The following is a 20,416-nucleotide window of genomic DNA, read 5'->3' as shown; positions in this document are numbered from 1 at the left end:
TACATAAACATACTAAATAATTTAAAAATGTAATTTACTGTTTGCACTGACACTCACACACAAAGGTCAATCTAATGATAAAATAACATAAAGATAAATAGATGCATGCATTAATATATGAGATTAATCAGAGTATTTTTGCATACAAAATTGTTCATTACAGTAATTCCATATAGGAATCCTGTACCAAAACCAGGAATTCAGTTACAAACCAGGCTTATATGTATATGAAATCATTTCATATTGAATGTGTTTATCGTATTCATCAAAAGCACACCAGTCTTTCTGTCTACTGCCTACATAGCCAGCTACCTTTTAAGGCTGGATCCTAACTGTCATGGAACCTTATAAGTGACAGATTTGGAACTCTCTACATAGGCAGTAACTCTGCATACCACACAAATAGCACTCCTCACGTCAAGTGCACTGAAGACTCATAACTGAGTTTGTAATGGAGTTTCATTTTGAGTTTGATGTTAACATGTCACTAAGCTAACAATGTGATACACTAATAAACCCAAAAATTCATCGCACACACACAAATAATGGATAAAATAGTCAATTTGTGTTTAGATTGTACTATTTTATTATTCATTTTCAGTATTGAATTATACTTATTTATAATTGACTGTTCTCTTGGCTTGGCCCGGCCGTCCGCCATCTTGGATGCATTCTGGGATTGCATTCTATGCCAAGGATACATGTGGTGCTTTGAGTGTGTGTGTGACCCAAAGGAGGTTTCTTAGAAGGCAACTTAATATTGCTGCCTACCTTTGGAAACAGCTTTTGCTTCTGGAGGCAGCTTAAAAATCTTGTAGGCAGCTCACTAGGTTTTGAAACAGAGCTACTAAGGATTTTATATGCCATATACAGTATATGTAATTGTTGAAATCTTGTACTCTTTTCAAACAAACAGCCACATTATGTGCAAGCCACTTCCCCTTTACCCCCAGCTTCATTCAAGCTCAAGGGGTTGTGTGAGTGTGTGTTTATGTCTGGGTGGGTGGATGGGTGGATGGATGGGGGAGATTGTGGGGTAGGAAATCTTTCAACAAAAACCATATTAGCTTAAGGCAAGTGTAGCTTGTTCCACGTCTTGTGGATACTGGATCACTGGATACGGGCGCTGTGGTGACATTTAGGCTCTGATATACCATTAGCACAATTAATTAGAATTAAGATGCTAAAGAAGGGGGCTCTGTAATGTGTGCATTGTATGTGTCTCAAAGAATATCCCCCATCCAGCTTAGCACCCACCACAAGGATAGGGATTTATTCTTAGTGGATTAGCCAACATTAATTTTGTGCTTACACTAGTCGGGATAGGATTACATTGATATCTGTCACTCCTCTTAAAGGGTCAAGGGGGGTTCAGGGAAATAAGGGGTGTCGGGGTAGTGAAGAAGAGGAGAGTAGGGATGGGCAATGCCACTTATTGTCTTTTCAATCCAGTACCAATTGTCTGTTACTCTCTAGTACTGTCAAGGCCAATATCATTGATATCAATACCACTACAAATGGAAAATGTTTGTGATTTCTTGAGATAGAATGGGTAATTCTAGCCATTTAACATTAAAAATCCTTAATTAACCCTATAAGCTCAGATTGGTGGGCCCACCGTGAAAAAAACGGATGATCAAAATATTAATAACTACAGTCTTGACCAACACAAAATAGGTATAGTTTTAAAGCTTAGAAGCTGTACTTTACAATGCATGTAGGCATTATGACCATATCATCCGCCACCCGGATTGAGATGAGTAATCACGGCACCACGAGGACCTACTAAGTTGTGGAAATTGGGCATTCCAAATTGGGAGATAAGGGGATACAAATTTAAAATATATATAAAACAAATAATAATAATAATAATTTTGCTTTGTACATATTATCGTAATCGGTAAAAACATCAAACAGATCAAATAGCCATGTGTTATATGTTGTTGGAAAGCTCTCAAACAGTAGAATACAACTAGCTTATAACCCACATTTTTTGGCTTATAAATTCACGAAAAATAAACAGAAAATAAAATATCACATACCTGTACTTAGAGGAGGGGATTCTCATTAAAACGAGCCCACACACAACATAATCAGATGCACAGATCATTAGATAATCCACACGAAGCACGATGTGCACATAGCACATAATGTGCTATCTGGCTAAAAACATGTTAGTTTTCCTCGATCAGATTACTGTATTAGAAATGATGTAGTACATTGTCCAGCGTCATGAAATGCTAAACCAATCATATTAAGATTCAGATTGTTTCAACCAGAGGTGGAAGTCATCCAAATATGGGCAGAGAGGATTGTTCACTTTAATTACATATGGCCACCAGGAAATGGCGCCAAGTACATGATGCAGACTCAATGATTGCTCAAATGACACAAAATGAAACTGAATGAGATCTCATTACTCATGCCTGCATGCTTTGGAGAGAGAGCATACCTTTAGTCATTGTGGTATTTGCATGTGTAATTAGTTCTTATGTACGATTATTATGTTTATTTGTTTGGAGAGGCTTTTGGACACTTGAAGATGTTTTTGGACACTATGATAAATTATTTGTGTAATGCTATAACTTTTGATTGCTTTATCGTATCAACACAAGCTTTTACTCAGTTACAGGTGACATTATTATGAACAAAACAAAATCTTTTTTTACAGCTACCTTATTTGCACCCTGAGATATATGATGTCCAAAAAAGTTAATTTTTGGCTCAAGTCTTTTTGTGATTTTTCTCTTTCAGTCCCATAAATTATCATAATCTATATCATTTAAAAATTAAATAATACAAAGTTTTCTTTAAAATGATACAAATCAATTGACTTTTTTTTTTTTTTTTTTTTTTTTTTGGTCGAGTTATAATCCTTTCATTTTGGGCATGCCACTGAAACAGGAAATCTTTAAAAACACCTTTAGGTGTTTACATTAAATAGGCATTAACTGCAAATTATCAGACTCCTTTGTTTGTTTTCTATTTATTAGCAGCAGTTATAGAACATTATCAATCATTTAACAACTTCTATAGTTTAAAGTTATATCAACCACCCCCCAGAAATTGTATTAGCCCTTGATAAATGTCATATCACATTTATTTTTTTTAAATAACTCCTGATGAGCTAAAGAAGAAATAGTTCCTATACCACACAACTATTTGCCCACAGAGTACTTTTTTTGATCAAGGTTTATGATGTGCATGATGTGCATAAATAAATAATAAAATCATTAATATATATATATAAAAAACACCTTAGGATCAGTATTTTTATGTGAGGATTGGAAGTATTGATATTTCAAGATTTATCCACATATCCCTTGAGATACACAGGTCTTTTCCAGAATATGAAAGTTTAGTATCAATATGACCAAGAACTTGCTACTCTGTGATTTTTGTTCCACCTTTTTGGTCTCTCTCTCTCTCTCTCTCTCTCTCTCTCTCTCTCTCTCTCTCTTTGGTCATTTGGGGTGCTTAGAGCTTTTCTGGTGTCTTTTCAACAAACTGTTTATAACGGTAAGGTGTACTTTGGAGCTGTGGGTATCTAAAATCTCATTTCACGAATGACTGCTATTCTCCATAATTTAAGGCACATTAAATGCAATTAAACCATCACTAATAATACAAAACATCACAAGACTTTGTGTCACCACATATGCCTGAAGCCCCTCATGGATTAACCCCTGTTAGACTAAACCCTAGTAATGATGATGATGAGTTTTTCTCCAAATCTCTGTCAAATCTTTGTGCCTTCTTGAAAATTCTAGACACACAGTTACACTAAAGTGTGATGATTATTTCCAAGATGACAGAAATGGGGTGGGGGTGTAAATAGCTCTATTGATCAATGGATTTGGGCTCAATACACTCCAAAAAAGACCCTTCAACCACATACTTAAACTCAGAAAATAGCTATAATGCTTATTCTCAGGATAGGTCTTTTGACCAAATATTAAGACATTAAGCATTGTATGTATCCTACATTTAATACTGAAAAGTATTGATAACGCTACGTTTTTATTCCTATTTGAATATCTCATCGCTAGTTTAGCAACATATTAACGTCAGCCTCTTTTGGAATCAATTATAAGTTGCATTTTTGGTGCGCTTCATGTGAGGAACGATGTTTTTGTGGCACTTGAGTTGCTGTCTATAGTCCTATTCAGACAGCAATTATTTTGCATGGGGACATGAGGTAATTCCAGAATTTATAGATTTTATTGACGTCCAAATCCGAAATGTCTGTGTTTTTCTCCCACCTCCCGTGAGAAAATTCCCAGCCAAATTACCAACTGTTTTTTTGACAACTATTTACCAGGTCGACACGTAACCTCCCCCAACATAGTTATGAGTGTCGAACGGCCCTTTTTGGGGACAAGTCGACTACCCAAAAGATAGAGACAAGCTTAACCCAGTCGTGGCCTCTTTTCCCTTTCTCTTTTTTCCACTCCCTAAAAAAGAAGGGGGATTATCCGACTGGGCCACCAGGTGTAGTCGGGGGGTGTCCCTCCCAAGGGGAAGACACAGCGGAGACCACACCTTGCCGAAAGAGAGGGGGGATAATTAATTGGAAAGATACATCACATGGTCTTTCCAACCATGTGGAGAGTCTTCAAGGTAAATCCTGCCCAATGGGGGAGGAGTTACTAGATACATGGAGACTGGGGCAGAGGGCTCTGCCCAAGGAAGATGCAGTTTGGCAACAGGGAAACGAATTAGCGGAAGATATATATCGCATGGGGTTAGCCTTACAGGGAACCGCCACATGCGGAGCACCTACCCCAGAACAGGACTCTTAGTTAGCGTGTGTACTGGGCTGGTAGTGAATCTCTCTGACAACTCGACTGCCACAGGGCTCGGAGGAAGTCAACCAGGGAACAAACTTGTGAACACTACTGGGAATTAATGGCGCACGTCTTCAGCTCAAAAGGAGGTGGAAGGTGCTATGTGCAAGCGATACACCCAGCCGGCTATCCCGGGCATATCCGCTTGTATTGCGTGCCACTACCTGGGACGAAACTGGTTCCACCCGGAGGTTGTAGAACCTTGCAAAGGTGTTGGGTGTTGCCCAGCCCACTGCTCTGCAAATGTCTGTTAGAGAGGCACCCCTGGCCAGGGCCCAGGAAGCCGCTACACCCCTGGTAGAATGGGCTCGTAGCCCTACCGGGGGCGGCATGTCCTGGGCGACATATGCCATAGTTATGGTGTCAGTGAGCCAGTGGGCGATCCTCTGCTGGGAGACAGCGCTTCCTTTCCGCTATGCACCAAAGCAGACAAAGAGCTGATCAGAGATCCTAAAGCTCTGCGTGCGATCCAAATAGATGCGTAAAGCGCGCACCGGACACAGCAACGACAGGGCTGGGTCTGCCTCCTCCTGGGGCAGCACTTGCAGGTTCACCACCTGGTCCCTAAAAGGGGTGATGGGAACCTTGGGCACATAGCCCGGTCGGGGTCTCAGGATCACGTGAGAGTAACCCGGACCGAACTCCAGGCACGTTTCTCTGACAGAGAACGCTTGCAGGTCTCCTACCCTCTTGATGGAAGTGAGCGCAGTCAGGAAGGCAGTCTTCAAGGAGAGTGCCTTAAGCTCAGCTGACTGCAAAGGATCAAAGGGGGCTCTCTGTAGACCCTGAAGAACTTCAGAGAGGTTCCATGAGGGAACGAGGCGCAGTCTGGAGGAATTCAGCCTCCTGGCGCCTCTTAGGAACCCCGCCTTATCCACCAGGAGAATCGCCGTATAGCCCCTGGCCGCCCTGCCATCGAGGGTAGTGAGAGCGGGGGAACTGCGGAATCGGGGCCGGGCAGTAAAAAGTGCCTCCCACGACTTCGTCAGCTCCTTGTGCACTTCCGGGAAGAATGGCACTGGAGCGGGCCTGGCTGCTTTGAGCGGCACCGCGAGTCCAGAAACCAATCATCATGCCGCGAGGGTTCAGGGGAGAGCGTAGGTTTCCACTCTAACCCGACGCTCACGGCCGCCTGGGAAAGCATGTCCGTCATTTCGACATTGGCCTGTGACTGGGCAATCATCCCCGAAGGGGGAAGCCCAGCTGAGGCTTCTGCATCCGACTGGACAAGCCCGCTCTCCGATGCTGCGCTCGAGAGCTCATCATTTTCACATGCTCCGAATAAGAAGCCAGAGTCGCCATGAAACAAGCTGGCGAACTCATCCGGAAGCCCGACTGGGGCAGACGAGCATGCTGGGGAATGGGAAGTCCGCGGGGGGACACCCGGTGGAGACGATCCCATTGGGTCCCCAAATCGCCCCCAGTGCTAGCCGCGCTGGCCTCATACCCGTAGGTAGAAGGACCGAGGCGGGGAGCTGCTGGGGTGGCTTGCTTTCTTACGAAAGCAAGCCGTGACCGCAACGTTGCCATGGTCATGTTCTCGCAGTGAGAACATGAACCATCCACAAACGCTGCCTCCGTGTGGGTCACGCCCAGACACGAAAGACAGTGATCATGACCATCCGAAGTTGAGAGATAACGACCGCAACCAGGAATATCACACAATCGGAAAAGGCATCTTTAAAAAGACGCGTCTTTAAAAAGACGTTCGGTGTGTGCCGCTCTTTTAGAGAAATATATACTCTTTTAGAGGAGGAAAAGCTCTTTCAGAAAATATACTCTCTTATTTTTCTGCCGAAGCGCCCAGGGACGTTCTCTGCAGTGCACCAGTGCAGAGGAGGGAGAAGCCGCTGAAATGCGCCATCAGATCCAGCAGAGGTGAATGCACAGTTGTAGTCAGCTCAATGAGCATGACCGTTCGGCTCCGAAGCGAAAATCTGAATGAGTGGTTGCATACCAGCTCCTTTTATACCTGTATGTCCAGGGGAGTGGCATGCAAATACCACTCACCAATTTTCATTGGCCTTTTATCAAAGACCAGATGTGTCACATCGACACAACGTCGAGTGAGTGACAGATAGGGAACTGGACATTTTCAAGGTTCTCACAACCACAATGTAACGTTGAGAAAACGTTTGAAGAACATATAATTGTTAGCTAAGTTTTCATCACAGATAAACACCACTATGCATCTGGCAGACATTCATTTAGTTTCCTATGTCTCTTCTTCTCTTTCTCAGACCCTGGTCCTCCAGCGGGCATCAAAGCAGTGCCATCTTCTGCCACCAGTGTGGTGGTATCCTGGCTTCCCCCTGTTAAGCCCAATGGTATCATCCGCAAATACACAATCTACTGCTCCAGCCCTGGATCGGGCCAACCGGTGAGGCAAGAAAAGGGGAAATGTCTTTTTAAAAATGATTTTGACATTGGCTTCACTTGGCGTAGACATATTTTTTAAAAGCGGGAATATTTGTGTTGGTGTGTGTGTGTGTTTGAAGCATGCAGAAGTTAATAATTGTGTGTTTTTTGCACGTTTGCCTTATTTCATATTGGGTGTGAGGGGTGTGTACAATATGTGTGTATTTTATATTCTGTCATTTTTCTTTGAATTCTAAGTATACATTTGTGTTTATTTTATCACATTGTCTATTTGTGTCTGGATGTGCGGCGAGTGTATTTTTAATCTGTGCATGTGTGAGGTTGTGCTGCAGTATCAGCGGGATGTGTGTGTGTAAATGAGAAGCTCATACTGCAGTGTGTGCATGCAAGCTCACCCTCCCTGACTCATTTGCATATCTGCGTCTCATCACGTTGCCTAGACAACCTCATCTGTTCATCAGGGAGGGCAGGAAACAAGCTGACAGCAAACGCACAAACACACGCACAAACACACATCTCACAGCCTCTTTCACATTTATAACCACCTCATCGACAAACACACACACACACACACACACACACACGCACACATAATTTGTGTACTCTCACACTGAATTAATGTACCTGTCCAGATGTACACGTGCTCACTTTCTTTCTCTCTCTCGCTCATTCACAAATCACTCTTTTCCCTCTCTGGCCTCTCACAGAGTATGGGGTGATTACTATGTAAATGAGTGTGAGAGGAGGGGGGAGGGGGGTCAGACTCAGCGTGCGGGGAGTACTTTTGTTCCTCTTTTCATTATCTCCCTCTATCGCTCCCCGGATCACTGCTATCTCTACACCAGAGGAATATTTTAATATCTGTTACACCACTCCACCCCTCCCACCCGCACCTCCCTTACCTGATTCATGCTGAGAGACACAGACAGAGAGAGGAGGAAAAGATGAATCGAAATGAACAAGCGAGAAAGGAGGTAGCAATTGCAGGGGTAGATTAAGATAGTGTACGTCAGAGAAAAAAACCTAGTGAGCTACCAACCTAGACAGCGTTTTAGAGCATCATAGATGTGCCCCCGACGTGAAGACTCTTCTTAAAAGTGAGCAGCAACATTATGCTGTTTTCTTAGCTACCTTATTTTGGACCGTTTGTAAAGCAGCATGTATCCTTTGCAGATAAGGTTATCCCAGAAAGCTTTGCCACAAAGATGGTGGACGAATTAAGATAAATTTTGAAATATTGAATTCAATACCACGAAGTATTAAAGAAAAAAAAAAAATGGTACAATGTAATCAGAAAGACTGTTTAAATCAATATTTGTGTTTTATGTATTGTTTTAGCTGAGCAACATGCTAACATCATAATTTATGAACCATTTTTTTACAGACGGTGATGACGCATTCCTGCCTTATTTGGCAGTGTAAATCCAGCAAACTTGTTTATATTAAAAATATATATATATATATTTATTAATTAGTGTAAATTTATAACATTATACTTTGTATTGTGTTGTTAGCTTCGCAACATGCTAACATCATACTTTATGGACCCTTTTTACAGAAGGTGATGATGCATTTCTGTTTTATTTGGCAGTGTAAATCCAGCAAACTAGTTTATATTTTAAAAAAACTTTTTAATTATTAGTGTTAATGTATAACATTATACTTTGTATTGCATTGTTAGCTTAGCAACGTGCTAACATCATACTTTATGGACCCTTTTCAGAGACTGTCATGACGTGTTTTTGCCTTTTTTAAGCAATGTAAATGGAACAAAATGTTTTATATTTTCATTACTTTTATTATTTAGTGTAAATTTATAACATTATACTATGAATTGTGTTGTTAGCTTAGCAACATGCTAACATCATACTTTATCCCTGTTAACTGACTGTGGTGACAGTATTTCTGCCTTATTTATCAGCGTAAATCTAGCAAACATCTATATTTTTTCATTTTTTAATTATTTTTTATTATTTAGTGTAATTTATAATATTATACTTTGTAAATGTATAATATTGTACTTTGTATTGCATAGTGGTGATGCATTTCTGCCTTATTTAGCATCGTAAATCTAGCAAACTTTTATATACATATATGCTTTTTTTTAATTATTATTATTTAGTGTAATTTTATAACATAATACTTTGTGTTATATTATTATGGCATTCATTTAAAAAAGTAGTTTCCACTGCTGCGATGGGGTTTTCAAATACTGCTGATGAAGGAGTGACAGTATATTTGGCGTCTTTCTCTAACTGCTGTAATCCACTGCTCTCTGTATTGGTCCTGTTTTCGAAAGTCATGGAAACATAATGGTGGAGTATTTATTTTCTTTTGGAGCAAATAGGAGTGCAAAAAATATATTTGCTGTCGTCTCCAATTTACCGCTATAGAAGTTTACACTGCTATAGTTTAATTTCACGTTTTAAACCCGTATATGTGAAAAAGGTCTGTTGGAATCAATTGTGAATCACTCTTCCATGCGTTTCACATGAGGAGTGCTATTTTTGTTGCACACTGCATTGATTCCTATGTAGAGTGTTTCAAATCAGTCTCTAATGAGGTTCCATTTCAGTTAGGATCCTGCCTTAAAAGGCAGCTGCCGGTGTAGACAGTAGACAACAAGGAAGCTCACTAGGGTTGTAACAGAGCTCGTGAGAGAGACATATTTCATTTTAAGGAAGTGATGAATAGAATATGGAAATATGTTTACTCAAATTGCATTAGCGCACACAAGAACCCCAAATTGTGATGAAAAATGCCTCCTCATGAATGAGACAGCACTGTTTGTGTGAGGGGTGTAGTTAAGCAGACATTTGCATTTTTTCAAAAAATGTTATCCTAAGTAAATTAAAGTGCATTTCAACTATACATTAAATCTGTATGTGCATTATCAGGGAATCAAACCCATGACCTTGGTGTTGCAAGTGGCATTTGCTACCAGTTGAGCTACAGGAAAACAAATTATGTTTGTGTCAGGGCCAAGAGTACGACAGAGGATGGGAGGGCAGGATTCAGTGTTATTGTTGGGAATTGCAGTGTGTGTGTTTGTGTGTGTGTGTCTGCGGGCATCAGAAATTTACCCTTGACAAGCATGCATTCGGACAGCAGACACACGGCTCTCTTAAATACACTACAATTACTGTAGGGCTTGCAGCAACGCCTAACATGTCATTTCTGTGTGCGGGTATACAGTGAAACAGTTATGTTGTGCATTACAGATAAACGTGGATATAATAATGGTATTACTGATCATAATGTGTGTGTGTGTGCGTGTGTGTGTGCATTTGTGCCTAACGCATGCTGAGGTGAGCAGCAGATATCTCTCATTAGACTGCCTCTATTGTTAGTGTTATCTGAGGGTGACTGATCTAGTGTGTCTAGGGGCATTGTCTTTTTACTCTCTCATCTACTTCTGTAAGGCCCCCTGGGTCTCGCTTACACACACACACACACACACACACACACACACACACACACTCACTCACACATATAGTTCAGCCTTTTCTCTCACAGGAAGGAAAGCAGCAGAAATAATCTTATGGCAGATAATTTAGCAAACAGCAGTCGAGAATTGGGTTTGAGTAATAATTTGTCCACATGCCACCACACCGTTACCTCTGTCCCACATTTAAAGAGCCCAGTATAAATCGCACATAAAAACAAGTCATCATCTTCTTTCTTAGCTTGAAATAGTATTTTTATAAGACCTAGAGTCCAGAAACATATTATATGCAGACACGCACTGGGCAATGGATTGCAAGTGTGTGATCCGCTTCAAATGTCCATGCCTCTAAACCGTAGTTAGTAGTTAGGGAGCTAGCTATAAATAAAACATTAACAATTTTACTTAACTTTAACTAACTTTTTGAGCTAGATTCTCTTCAAACTGTTGCTCAAAAGGGCAAAAGTTGACCTGACAGAGAAAACTGACCATAGAAGAAAACAGTTTACGTGAATATGCGCTATAGTGCTCCTTGTGGCAATGATGAGAATGCAGTGTGTGTCATGAATTGCGTTTAGATACATTTGACTCCTAATGTATCATTCAATACCACAAAATACCTATAAATATAGTTCATTCCAATCCAAAATTGACTATTTTACCCAATATTTTTGTGAGCTTATTTTTATACTTATTAGAGTATCTTGTTGTTAGCTTAACAACATGCTGACATCATACTTTATTGGAATAAATTGTGAGTCACTCCTCTGTAAGTCATTCCTTTCTCAGTTCACAGCAAATGTGATTTTTTTCACACAAAACCCTTACAAAAATCGAAAGTTCTGGCAAACTTATCGCACACTTGCAGCAAATTCGCCACTCATTATATTAACTTGCAAATGAGCTTTGCAGCAAACTCTTCATTGTCGCCAAAGGTTTGCTGCAGGTTCACCACTACTGGTGAAGAGCTGCAAATTCTGGCAAACATTTGCGGCAAATCGCAAACTAATTTGACTGCGAAAATAATGAGAAGGACATTTGCGGCAAGTCTTCACCAGCTCCATTGTGTTTGTTTGTAACCTTACATGTTTTTGCAATGATCCTAGGCACCCAGCGAATATGAAGCCAACCCTGAGCTGTTGATATACCGAATCACCCACCTGAACCGGGGTCAGCAGTACCTGATCTGGGCGGCTGCCGTCACAACTGCCGGTCGTGGCAACATCAGCGAGAAGGTCACTGTGGAGCCTGCTGGCAAAGGCATGTACCCCTGACTAGAGATTAATAGGGAATTAAGTTAGTAAGTTATTAACATTGGCAGTTGGATGCTTGTCTTCAAGATGACCACCCTTACGAAAATTGAGAATTCATGGCAAATTTGCCACAAATTCGCCACTGATAATTTTCACATGCAAATGATCTTTGCAGGAAACTTGCGGAAAACTGTCCATTGTTGCCAAAGGTTTGCTGGCGGTTCACCACTACCGGTGAAGAGCTGCAAACTTCTGGCAAACATTTGCGGCAAATCAAAAGTTAATTTGCATGTGAACATAACGAGCAACAAAAAAGGTCTGCGGCTAGTTTAGATTTTTTGTAAGGGTCAGTGAAATGTGTTTGAAAATCTTCTAAAGTAGACGATATCTGGTCTCATAATGGACAGTTTGATAGAAAGCTCAAGGATAGGGGCTTTTCTGGCTGCAATTATGCTTTATTTACCCAGCTTTTATGTAGAAATTGTGAAATTGACTGATTAGGCAGAGGACCTGATTGAACACAGGGTGTTATGGGTCATTATCTGTCACTGATGCTCTGTTTTCCTCCTTTTCTTCCATTACCCTCCATCTATTCTCTCCTGATGGATGGAGGGATAACCTGTTGTTTATTATGTGGAGAGGAGTAAAGGCAACTAAATGAGAAAGAGATGGCAGACAAATGTCCCGGGAATATGCCAGACAATAGAGAGAGAGAGGAAGAAAATGAAGGGGGCAGTTCAATCAAGAGAAAGAATCTATATTTGTGTGTATGTGTGTGTGTGTTATTTGCATTCAGCACTGATAACTACTCAAAAGCAAAATAATTTTAAATGTATTAAGTTATTTGACAACTAGTGAAATAGCACTGAATATCTTTCTTACCTATATGTCTGTTGTCCCTAAATTGCTACTTTTATGAGGTGTCAACTAAAACTCTTCCCCTGATAGCACACATACATCACCCAGACGTATATTTGATGTGTGTGTTTACATCTGGAAGACGTATTTTTTACATTGTTTGCAAATCTGCAATACATCTATAAGGCGCATGTCAATGAGTATCTCTCAGATGTCAATAAGATATTTAGCAGATGTCTTTGAGATTTTTATGATTTAGATCTGATCTTTTTAAGGTGTTGTGATTGTGATGCTTTCCAGAGGAAAAGATCTAAAACAGACATATTGGAGATGAAAGTGTGCAATCCGGTTCTGTTTTGAGAGGGTTCAAATAATTCTTAGAAGGGTCAGAAGACTTTAATCCCCCTCATAATTCCCACTTTGTGTTTTTTCATGGGTACGGATGGATGTAGAGTAACTCTGTATTTCTCATCCTCAGCTCCTGCTAAAATCCTGTCTTTTGGTGGAACGGTGACCACTCCATGGATGAAGGAAGTCCGGCTGCCGTGCAGCTCGGTGGGCGAGCCGACGCCCACCATCAAATGGACCAAAGACAGGTCTGACATCAGATTTAATAACATACTGTACCTGATAACGTTGTCTCCATCTTATCAGTTTCTGAAACACATTTATTTTTACAAATCCTGTCTTCTAGTTAAAGTCTTGTAGTTTGTAAAAGATGATGAGTTCATAGAACTTTACTTTGTTAAATGATGCCAAGAAAGTAATAAAGAAAAATGTTACAACACAATGACTTCAGCTGAATAAAACTGTGTGCTTTTGACTGATCTGACTCTTACAGTGAGGACACTGCCATCCCTGTCTCTCAAGATGGTCACCGTAACATCCTTTCAAATGGAACCCTGGTGCTGCGCTCCGTTAAAGCCGAAGATTCGGGGTACTACACCTGCACAGCCACCAACACACTGGGGTTTGACACAATCATCGTAAACCTGCTGGTGCAAGGTAAAGAACAGCATATATGTCTACACAGTACTGTAAAATGTGAAGGTGGCCATGTTCCTATGTCAAAATACTTGTTTATATACTAATCAGATTTTAGAGTGATGCTTAGGGCCGGAGTTGAGGCTTGAACAACATGCACATCAACCAATCATTTTCCTCTAATTTTAGGCAAAGAACTGTTTCTTTGACAGGACTGTTATTCCAGATCCAACGAAAGATGTTGATCCAGGATTATGTCTTACTTGGCGAAATCACAATGACCAAAATATGAAATATGGCACACTTTGGCACAGGTTGAATGTTATGAGGTATATGTAAAGTATTGTCAATAAACTGAGTAAAATTTGTGTGTGTGCTCTGTATTATAGTGCCTCCAGATCAACCCCGTTTGACCGTGTCCACAACCTCAACTTCCTCTATCACCCTGGCCTGGATCCCAGGAGACAACGGTGGAAGCTCCATCAGAGGTACAAGCACTTATCTCAATCGCTCTGTTCCCTTAGGTACTGCTAGACTGTATTTAGGGGTTTCAGCCCCCCAAATCCTAGAATTGCCCATGTTGTTCCCCAGTCCTTCTCTCTCTACCTCTTCAAGTCACAGGCTGGTCTCATTAACATTATGTGACCATGGCAAAAAATTTTGCCAAACGAAATGACATTACACGTTTGGCTGCAGTTTCCCAGTGAAATGTCCAGCAAAGGGCGCCAAAACTGAGTAAAATGGTGTCGTAATCAGAAGAGTTTTTTTTACGATTAATATTAGATGGAGGTTTTTATGAGTAAAACGTACCTCCCTGACTTAAAACTTTAACCTAAACTTAATAAAGTGTGTCCTGAAAGCAAATTAGAGGTAAACAAAACAGATATCCTTACCGTAAACCAAACCGATAGTGTCCTAAAAGCAAAGGAAAGGTAGACACAAAACAGACATCCTTACCCTTTACCAATGGCGAAACCTTACCGATAGTGTCCAAAACAAAATGAGAAATGAAAAGCACATTTTCTAAAGCAACCACGTCATCTCGTGTCGCTTCTATGACACTCTCGTCTCACGGATCAACTTGCACGTTTGATTGGTCTCGAACTGTGGTCGTCCGAGTCCAAAGTCCAACTGGTAAGCTACAGTGTAAGCTAATGACATCGGAATAAATGTGTAAATGTAGGTGAGTCTGTAATACAAGCGTTAAAATGTATAGTTTTTCAAATAATGCTTTATAGTAAAAGTGTTTCAATATCATAACATAGCAGTGTGTGAGTAATAGTGCGAAAAATAAATGTTTATAAAGGCATAATCAGCCGTTGTTGATTTGTGTGAAAGTGAATAAAATGCACAGTTGTTGTAGCGCCACCAGGAAACTGCGACGAAATGCAGAAATGTAGGAAAATGTTTGAAAAAATGTAGTTATAGTAACGTTCATTCTATGAGACTAGGTTGCAGCCCAGCTTCAGGTTGTCTCACATTTTTTTTTTTTTTTTTTACATGGTGGGCTCAAATAAGTGTTTCTGTGTTCTCCTTCTCTTCCTTTTTCTCTTTCCCTTCCACCTCCATATGCAATATCGCTTTCTCTAATGTTTGTTTAATTACTTTTTAAATTGTCTTTCTCTCAGTCTGTCTTGATTCTGTCAAACTGCTTGCATATCACTGTAAATTAGGTAAAAACTTTAGATGTCTGTGGTTTGTGTGTGTAAAGATGGGAGGAGAATTAGGAGCAAACAGGGCTGTCAGCAGGTAAATCGTTTTGATGTGGCACCCTTTATTTTACCATCTGCCAAAGCCAAAGTGAGACACCAAATCCTGCCCGCTCATAATGATGGGTGATGATATATTGTGTGTCTATTTGCATAACTGTACAGTCAGCATTTTTCTCCTTTATCACAGTCCGCGTGTCGTCACATACGGCTCCGAATAGTAGCTCTGTCTATGGACGATCGCAGTTTTTCTAAATAAATTTAGCCAACTTGGATGCACTTGGCAGTAAACATCAGACGTTTAATTGTTTCTTTAGATTAACACAGCACTTCACCATATGTGTTATCTACCACTTTAATGTGTAATAGTATCTGAGCGAAGCGATTATCAGCACAAAGTCTGATGAGACAGTGTTTAAGTGTTTTAATGTCGTTGTTTTTACTACTGTAAATATAATACAGTTGTAGACATTTTTATTTACATTGCATTCGGTCGTGACTCGTGAATGGACGCTTCCCCAATCATCGTACTCAAACCACAAGGATATAACTCCACGTTTACAACAATTAAACCAGTTATTTTCTGTAATCGGACTCTTGGATGGAAAGGTTTCTTTATTTGAAAATTTTTAAATGGATCTTATGTCATACATGGAGATTGTAATAAGTAAGTACATGAAAGCAATGTGATCATTATCATCGCAAATACTCTGTAGAACCTTTACTCGGAATTAAAAAAAGTGTTTTGCATTTTTTTTTTTTTTTTTTTTGTGATTTACTGTACACCCTTGTCTTGTTCTAATGCTCTTTAATGTGTAAAGGTACTCTTGTTTGTATATATTCTTGCATTCATCTAATAAAAAACATACTTATACTCTGTGAAGTGTTCCCTGCTCACATACATCCTGTTTAAAATAATAAAACAACATGACACCGTTTTTCTTTACTTCATCATACCTGAGTAATGATTGTAAGGTGATGTAGGTCTGTTTAGATTAAGTATTTGAGATGAATTGTACATAAAATAGTCCATTATAATCCCACGCTGTGGGCACTGTCGTTGAAACAGACTGCAGTGGAAGTTGTTTTACGCTACTAAGCGAAGCTTCTGCTCTGCGAATGCAGAAGTGTGATAAAGGCCTATGGAGGTTTATTGTGATCAGGGCTGCATTCCATTTCTGATTTTTATTCCCTTCCCTTGCAAACTTCACTCCATCTCATGGACTCGGATGTACATCACTGCTTACGTTGCACGAATGTCCACTACTGGCGGAAGACGTGTAATGGGTTTAACTTGAACACTCTTAACCCTTGATAACTTGGAGCATGTTGAAGGCTGATGTCAATTTGTGGAATTATTTAGTGATTTTTGCACCTGAGAAATTTTTTTTTTTTTCGGTGATTGATTTCAGAGGTTTATGTATAAATCTCATATGTAACTTTTTTTTTTTTCTCATTAGAATGAGTCGTTAGAAAGGATTAATCAACATTTACACAAACAAAAATGTTAACATAATGAACACAAAGGCTATAACTGTGTGATAAACAGTTTAAGGTAGCTACAAGTATTATGCTGTTAAATCTCAATATAACTTTTCTTAACTGCTTAATTGACCTAACTTCACTTCCGTCATAGATTAGAGTTGTGTGGGGGAAGGGCTGATGAAGCGCGATATGCTGTCACGTCACAATCGAGTTGCATTGTGGGATATGGAGCAGCCTGAAGCCTACATCAGAGTAGACTCGCTCCCTCTGTCAAAATCGAGGGGTTGAGGGTCTGTCTACAGAAACTTCACTCGCTCACTGAACGAAGTGGAACGGATGTCCAAAATGGCCAAAAAACCATTCCCCCGAATGGATGTTAAAAGTGAAGTGGAATGCAGCCCAGATCAGCACTTTATCTGAGAAGACTTTATGATTAGTCTGTAGTGTCAATCTGCCATCTAGTGGCGAATATAGTGCCACTGAGGACTGAGTCCCCAAAACACTTATTTAAACTCAAAAGAAACTAAAATTTAATTCATTTAATTTTAAAAGACATATTTTGTGTTTTTGTGTGTGTGTGTTTGTGTGTGTGTGTGTGTGTGTGTGGGGGGGGGGGGGGGGGGGGGTTTACGAGGACTTTTTTTAGGTTACAAACTGGTAATTACAAGGGTATTATGCTATAAATGTGGTTTATGAGGACATTTCTAGTGTCCCCATGATTCAAATCACTTCAAAAACATACTAAACTATGTTTTTTTGAAAATGTAAAAATGCAGAAAGATTTTGTGAGGGTTAGGTTTAAGGTTAGGGGACAGAAACTATAGTCCGTACAGTATAAAAATCATTATGTCTATGGAGAGTCCTCAGAAGTATAGCCTCACCAACGTGTGTGCGTGTGTGCGTGTGTGCGTGTGTGTGTGTGTGTGTGTGTGCTCTTAAAAATAAAAGGAGCAGCAAAAGTCTTGTTTGATATTAAGTCTTGTTTGCAGAGAAATCTAACAAAATGTAGAGGTTTATGCATTAAAAAAAATTTATAATAATAAAAAAAAATAAAAATACTATTTGCCAATGGACAATAAAATGTATTCAAAGGGAAAAGTAATTTTATTTTTATTACTCTTTCAGCAAATAGTTTTTTTTTTTTTTTTTTCTTGTAGATGGCATTAACCACACTAAATTATGTTAGATTTCTTTGCAAACAAGACGTGATATCTTATGTCATTTTGCTTCTTTTGCAAATGTATCTTGTTTTATGGATGTTTAGATTTAGCAGTTTTCTCTATGTGTATCATATCAATGGTGAAAAATTCTGAATTGAGAAGAGAATCGGATATGAGTGTTCAGATGTACAGGTGCATCTCAATAAATTAGAATGTCGTGGAAAAGTCCATTTATTTCAGTAATTCAACTCAAATTGTGAAACTCGTGTATTAAATAAATTCAATGCACACAGACTGAAGTAGTTTAAGTCTTTGGTTCTTTTAATTGTGATGATTTTGGCTCACATTTAACAAAAACCCACCAATTCACTATCTCAAAAAATTAGAATATATCATAAGACCAATAAAAAAAACATTTTTAGTGAATTGTTGGCCTTCTGGAAAGTATGTTCATTTACTGTATATGTACTCAGTACTTGGTAGGGGCTCCTTTTGCTTTAATTACTGCCTCAGTTTGGCGTGGCATGGAGGTGATCAGTTTGTGGCACTGCCAAGGTGGTATGGAAGCCCAGGTTTCTTTGACAGTGGCCTTCAGCTCATCTGCATTTTTTGGTCTCTTGTTTCTCATTTTCCTCTTGACAATACCCCATAGATTCTCTATGGGGTTCAGGTCTGGTGAGTTTGCTGGCCAGTCAAGCACACCAACACCATGGTCATTTAACCAACTTTTGGTGCTTTTGGCAGTGTGGGCAGGTGCCAAATCCTGCTGGAAAATGAAATCAGCATCTTTAAAAAGCTGGTCAGCAGAAGGAAGCATGAAGTGCTCCAAAATTTCTTGGTAAACGGGTGCAGTGACTTTGGTTTTCAAAAAACACAATGGACCAACACCAGCAGATGACATTGCACCCCAAATCATCACAGACTGTGGAAACTTAACACTGGACTTCAAGCAACTTGGGCTATGAGCTTCTCCACCCTTCCTCCAGACTCTAGGACCTTGGTTTCCAAATGAAATACAAAACTTGCTCTCATCTGAAAAGAGGACTTTGGAACACTGGGCAACAGTCCAGTTCTTCTTCTCCTGAGCCCAGGTAAGACGCCTCTGACGTTGTCTGTGGTTCAGGAGTGGCTTGACAAGAGGAATACGACAACTGTAGCCAAATTCCTTGACACGTCTGTGTGTGGTGGCTCTTGATGCCTTGACCCCAGCCTCAGTCCATTCCTTGTGAAGTTCACCCAAATTCTTGAATCGATTTTGCTCGACAATCCTCATAAGGCTGCGGTTCTCTCGGTTGGTTGTGCATCTTTTTCTTCCACACTTTTCCTTCCACTCAACTTTCTGTTAACATGCTTGGATACAGCACTCTGTGAACAGCCAGCTTCTTTGGCAATGAATGTTTGTGGCTTACCCTCCTTGTGAAGGGTGTCAATGATTGTCTTCTGGACAACTGTCAGATCAGCAGTCTTCCCCATGACTGTGTGAGCCAAAATCATCACAATTAAAAGAACCAAAGACTTAAACTTCTTCAGTCTGTGTGCATTGAATTTATTTAATACACGAGTTTCACAATTTGAGTTGAAATACTGAAATAAATGAACTTTTCCACGACATTCTAATTTATTGAGATGCACCTGTATGTAGGTCAGATGACTAAATATCAGAAACAGCTACATTAAAACATTAAAAGTGACCCATATCAGATCTCATATTTTTATAAACATGCATCAAAACATATTCATGCCTTAGACTTAGAGCCATGAATATTTGTGAATTGCAATAAATATTCATAATTCACTCACCTTTATTGTGTATGTGTGTTCAGGTTTTGTGTTGCAGTATTCAGTGGATAACACTGAGGAGTGGAAAGATGTCTTCATCAGCTCCAGCGAGCGTTCATTCAAGTTGGACAACCTGCGTTGTGGCACCTGGTACAAAGTCAAACTTGCAGCCAAAAACAGTGTGGGAGCCGGCCGCATCAGCGAGATCATTGAGGCCAAGACCCACGGCAGAGGTGAGGGGGACTTTTTTTAACTTACTTCAATAGGAACAACAATATTCCTCTGAGGCAGGATATAAAGATATGTTAAAGGAGCAATATTCTACTCTCATGTAGCATTTTATGTCATTTGTTTTATATCTTCACTTAGTCTCAAGACTTCTTTATGCAAATCACCTGTTGTTTATTAGGGTGGGGCAATTATATACTCTTATATTTTATACTTAATATCATACACATGATGATTTTTTACCAACCCGTTATAACAGCTTAGTTTGCATTAAAGGAATATTCCGGGT

General features: G+C 39.8%; 1 protein-coding gene across 1 annotated transcript in view; it reads left to right on the top strand.

Moving 5' to 3' along the window:
- The window catches only part of LOC127421880 (cell adhesion molecule DSCAML1-like), a 97,564-nt gene that overhangs the window by 59,495 nt on the left and 17,653 nt on the right, over positions 1-20,416 (top strand). The window contains exons 18-23 of the mRNA XM_051665073.1: positions 7,088-7,227; positions 11,778-11,931; positions 13,261-13,378; positions 13,624-13,787; positions 14,156-14,254; positions 19,944-20,132. Coding sequence (XP_051521033.1) covers positions 7,088-7,227; positions 11,778-11,931; positions 13,261-13,378; positions 13,624-13,787; positions 14,156-14,254; positions 19,944-20,132 — 864 coding nt within the window. The remainder of the gene's footprint in view (positions 1-7,087; positions 7,228-11,777; positions 11,932-13,260; positions 13,379-13,623; positions 13,788-14,155; positions 14,255-19,943; positions 20,133-20,416) is intronic.

Source organism: Myxocyprinus asiaticus, chromosome 31, assembly GCF_019703515.2.
Source record: "Myxocyprinus asiaticus isolate MX2 ecotype Aquarium Trade chromosome 31, UBuf_Myxa_2, whole genome shotgun sequence".
NCBI classification, from domain to species: domain Eukaryota; kingdom Metazoa; phylum Chordata; class Actinopteri; order Cypriniformes; family Catostomidae; genus Myxocyprinus; species Myxocyprinus asiaticus.
Note: the sequence above shows the minus strand (reverse complement) of the source record. Positions and strands in the feature narration are given on the sequence as shown.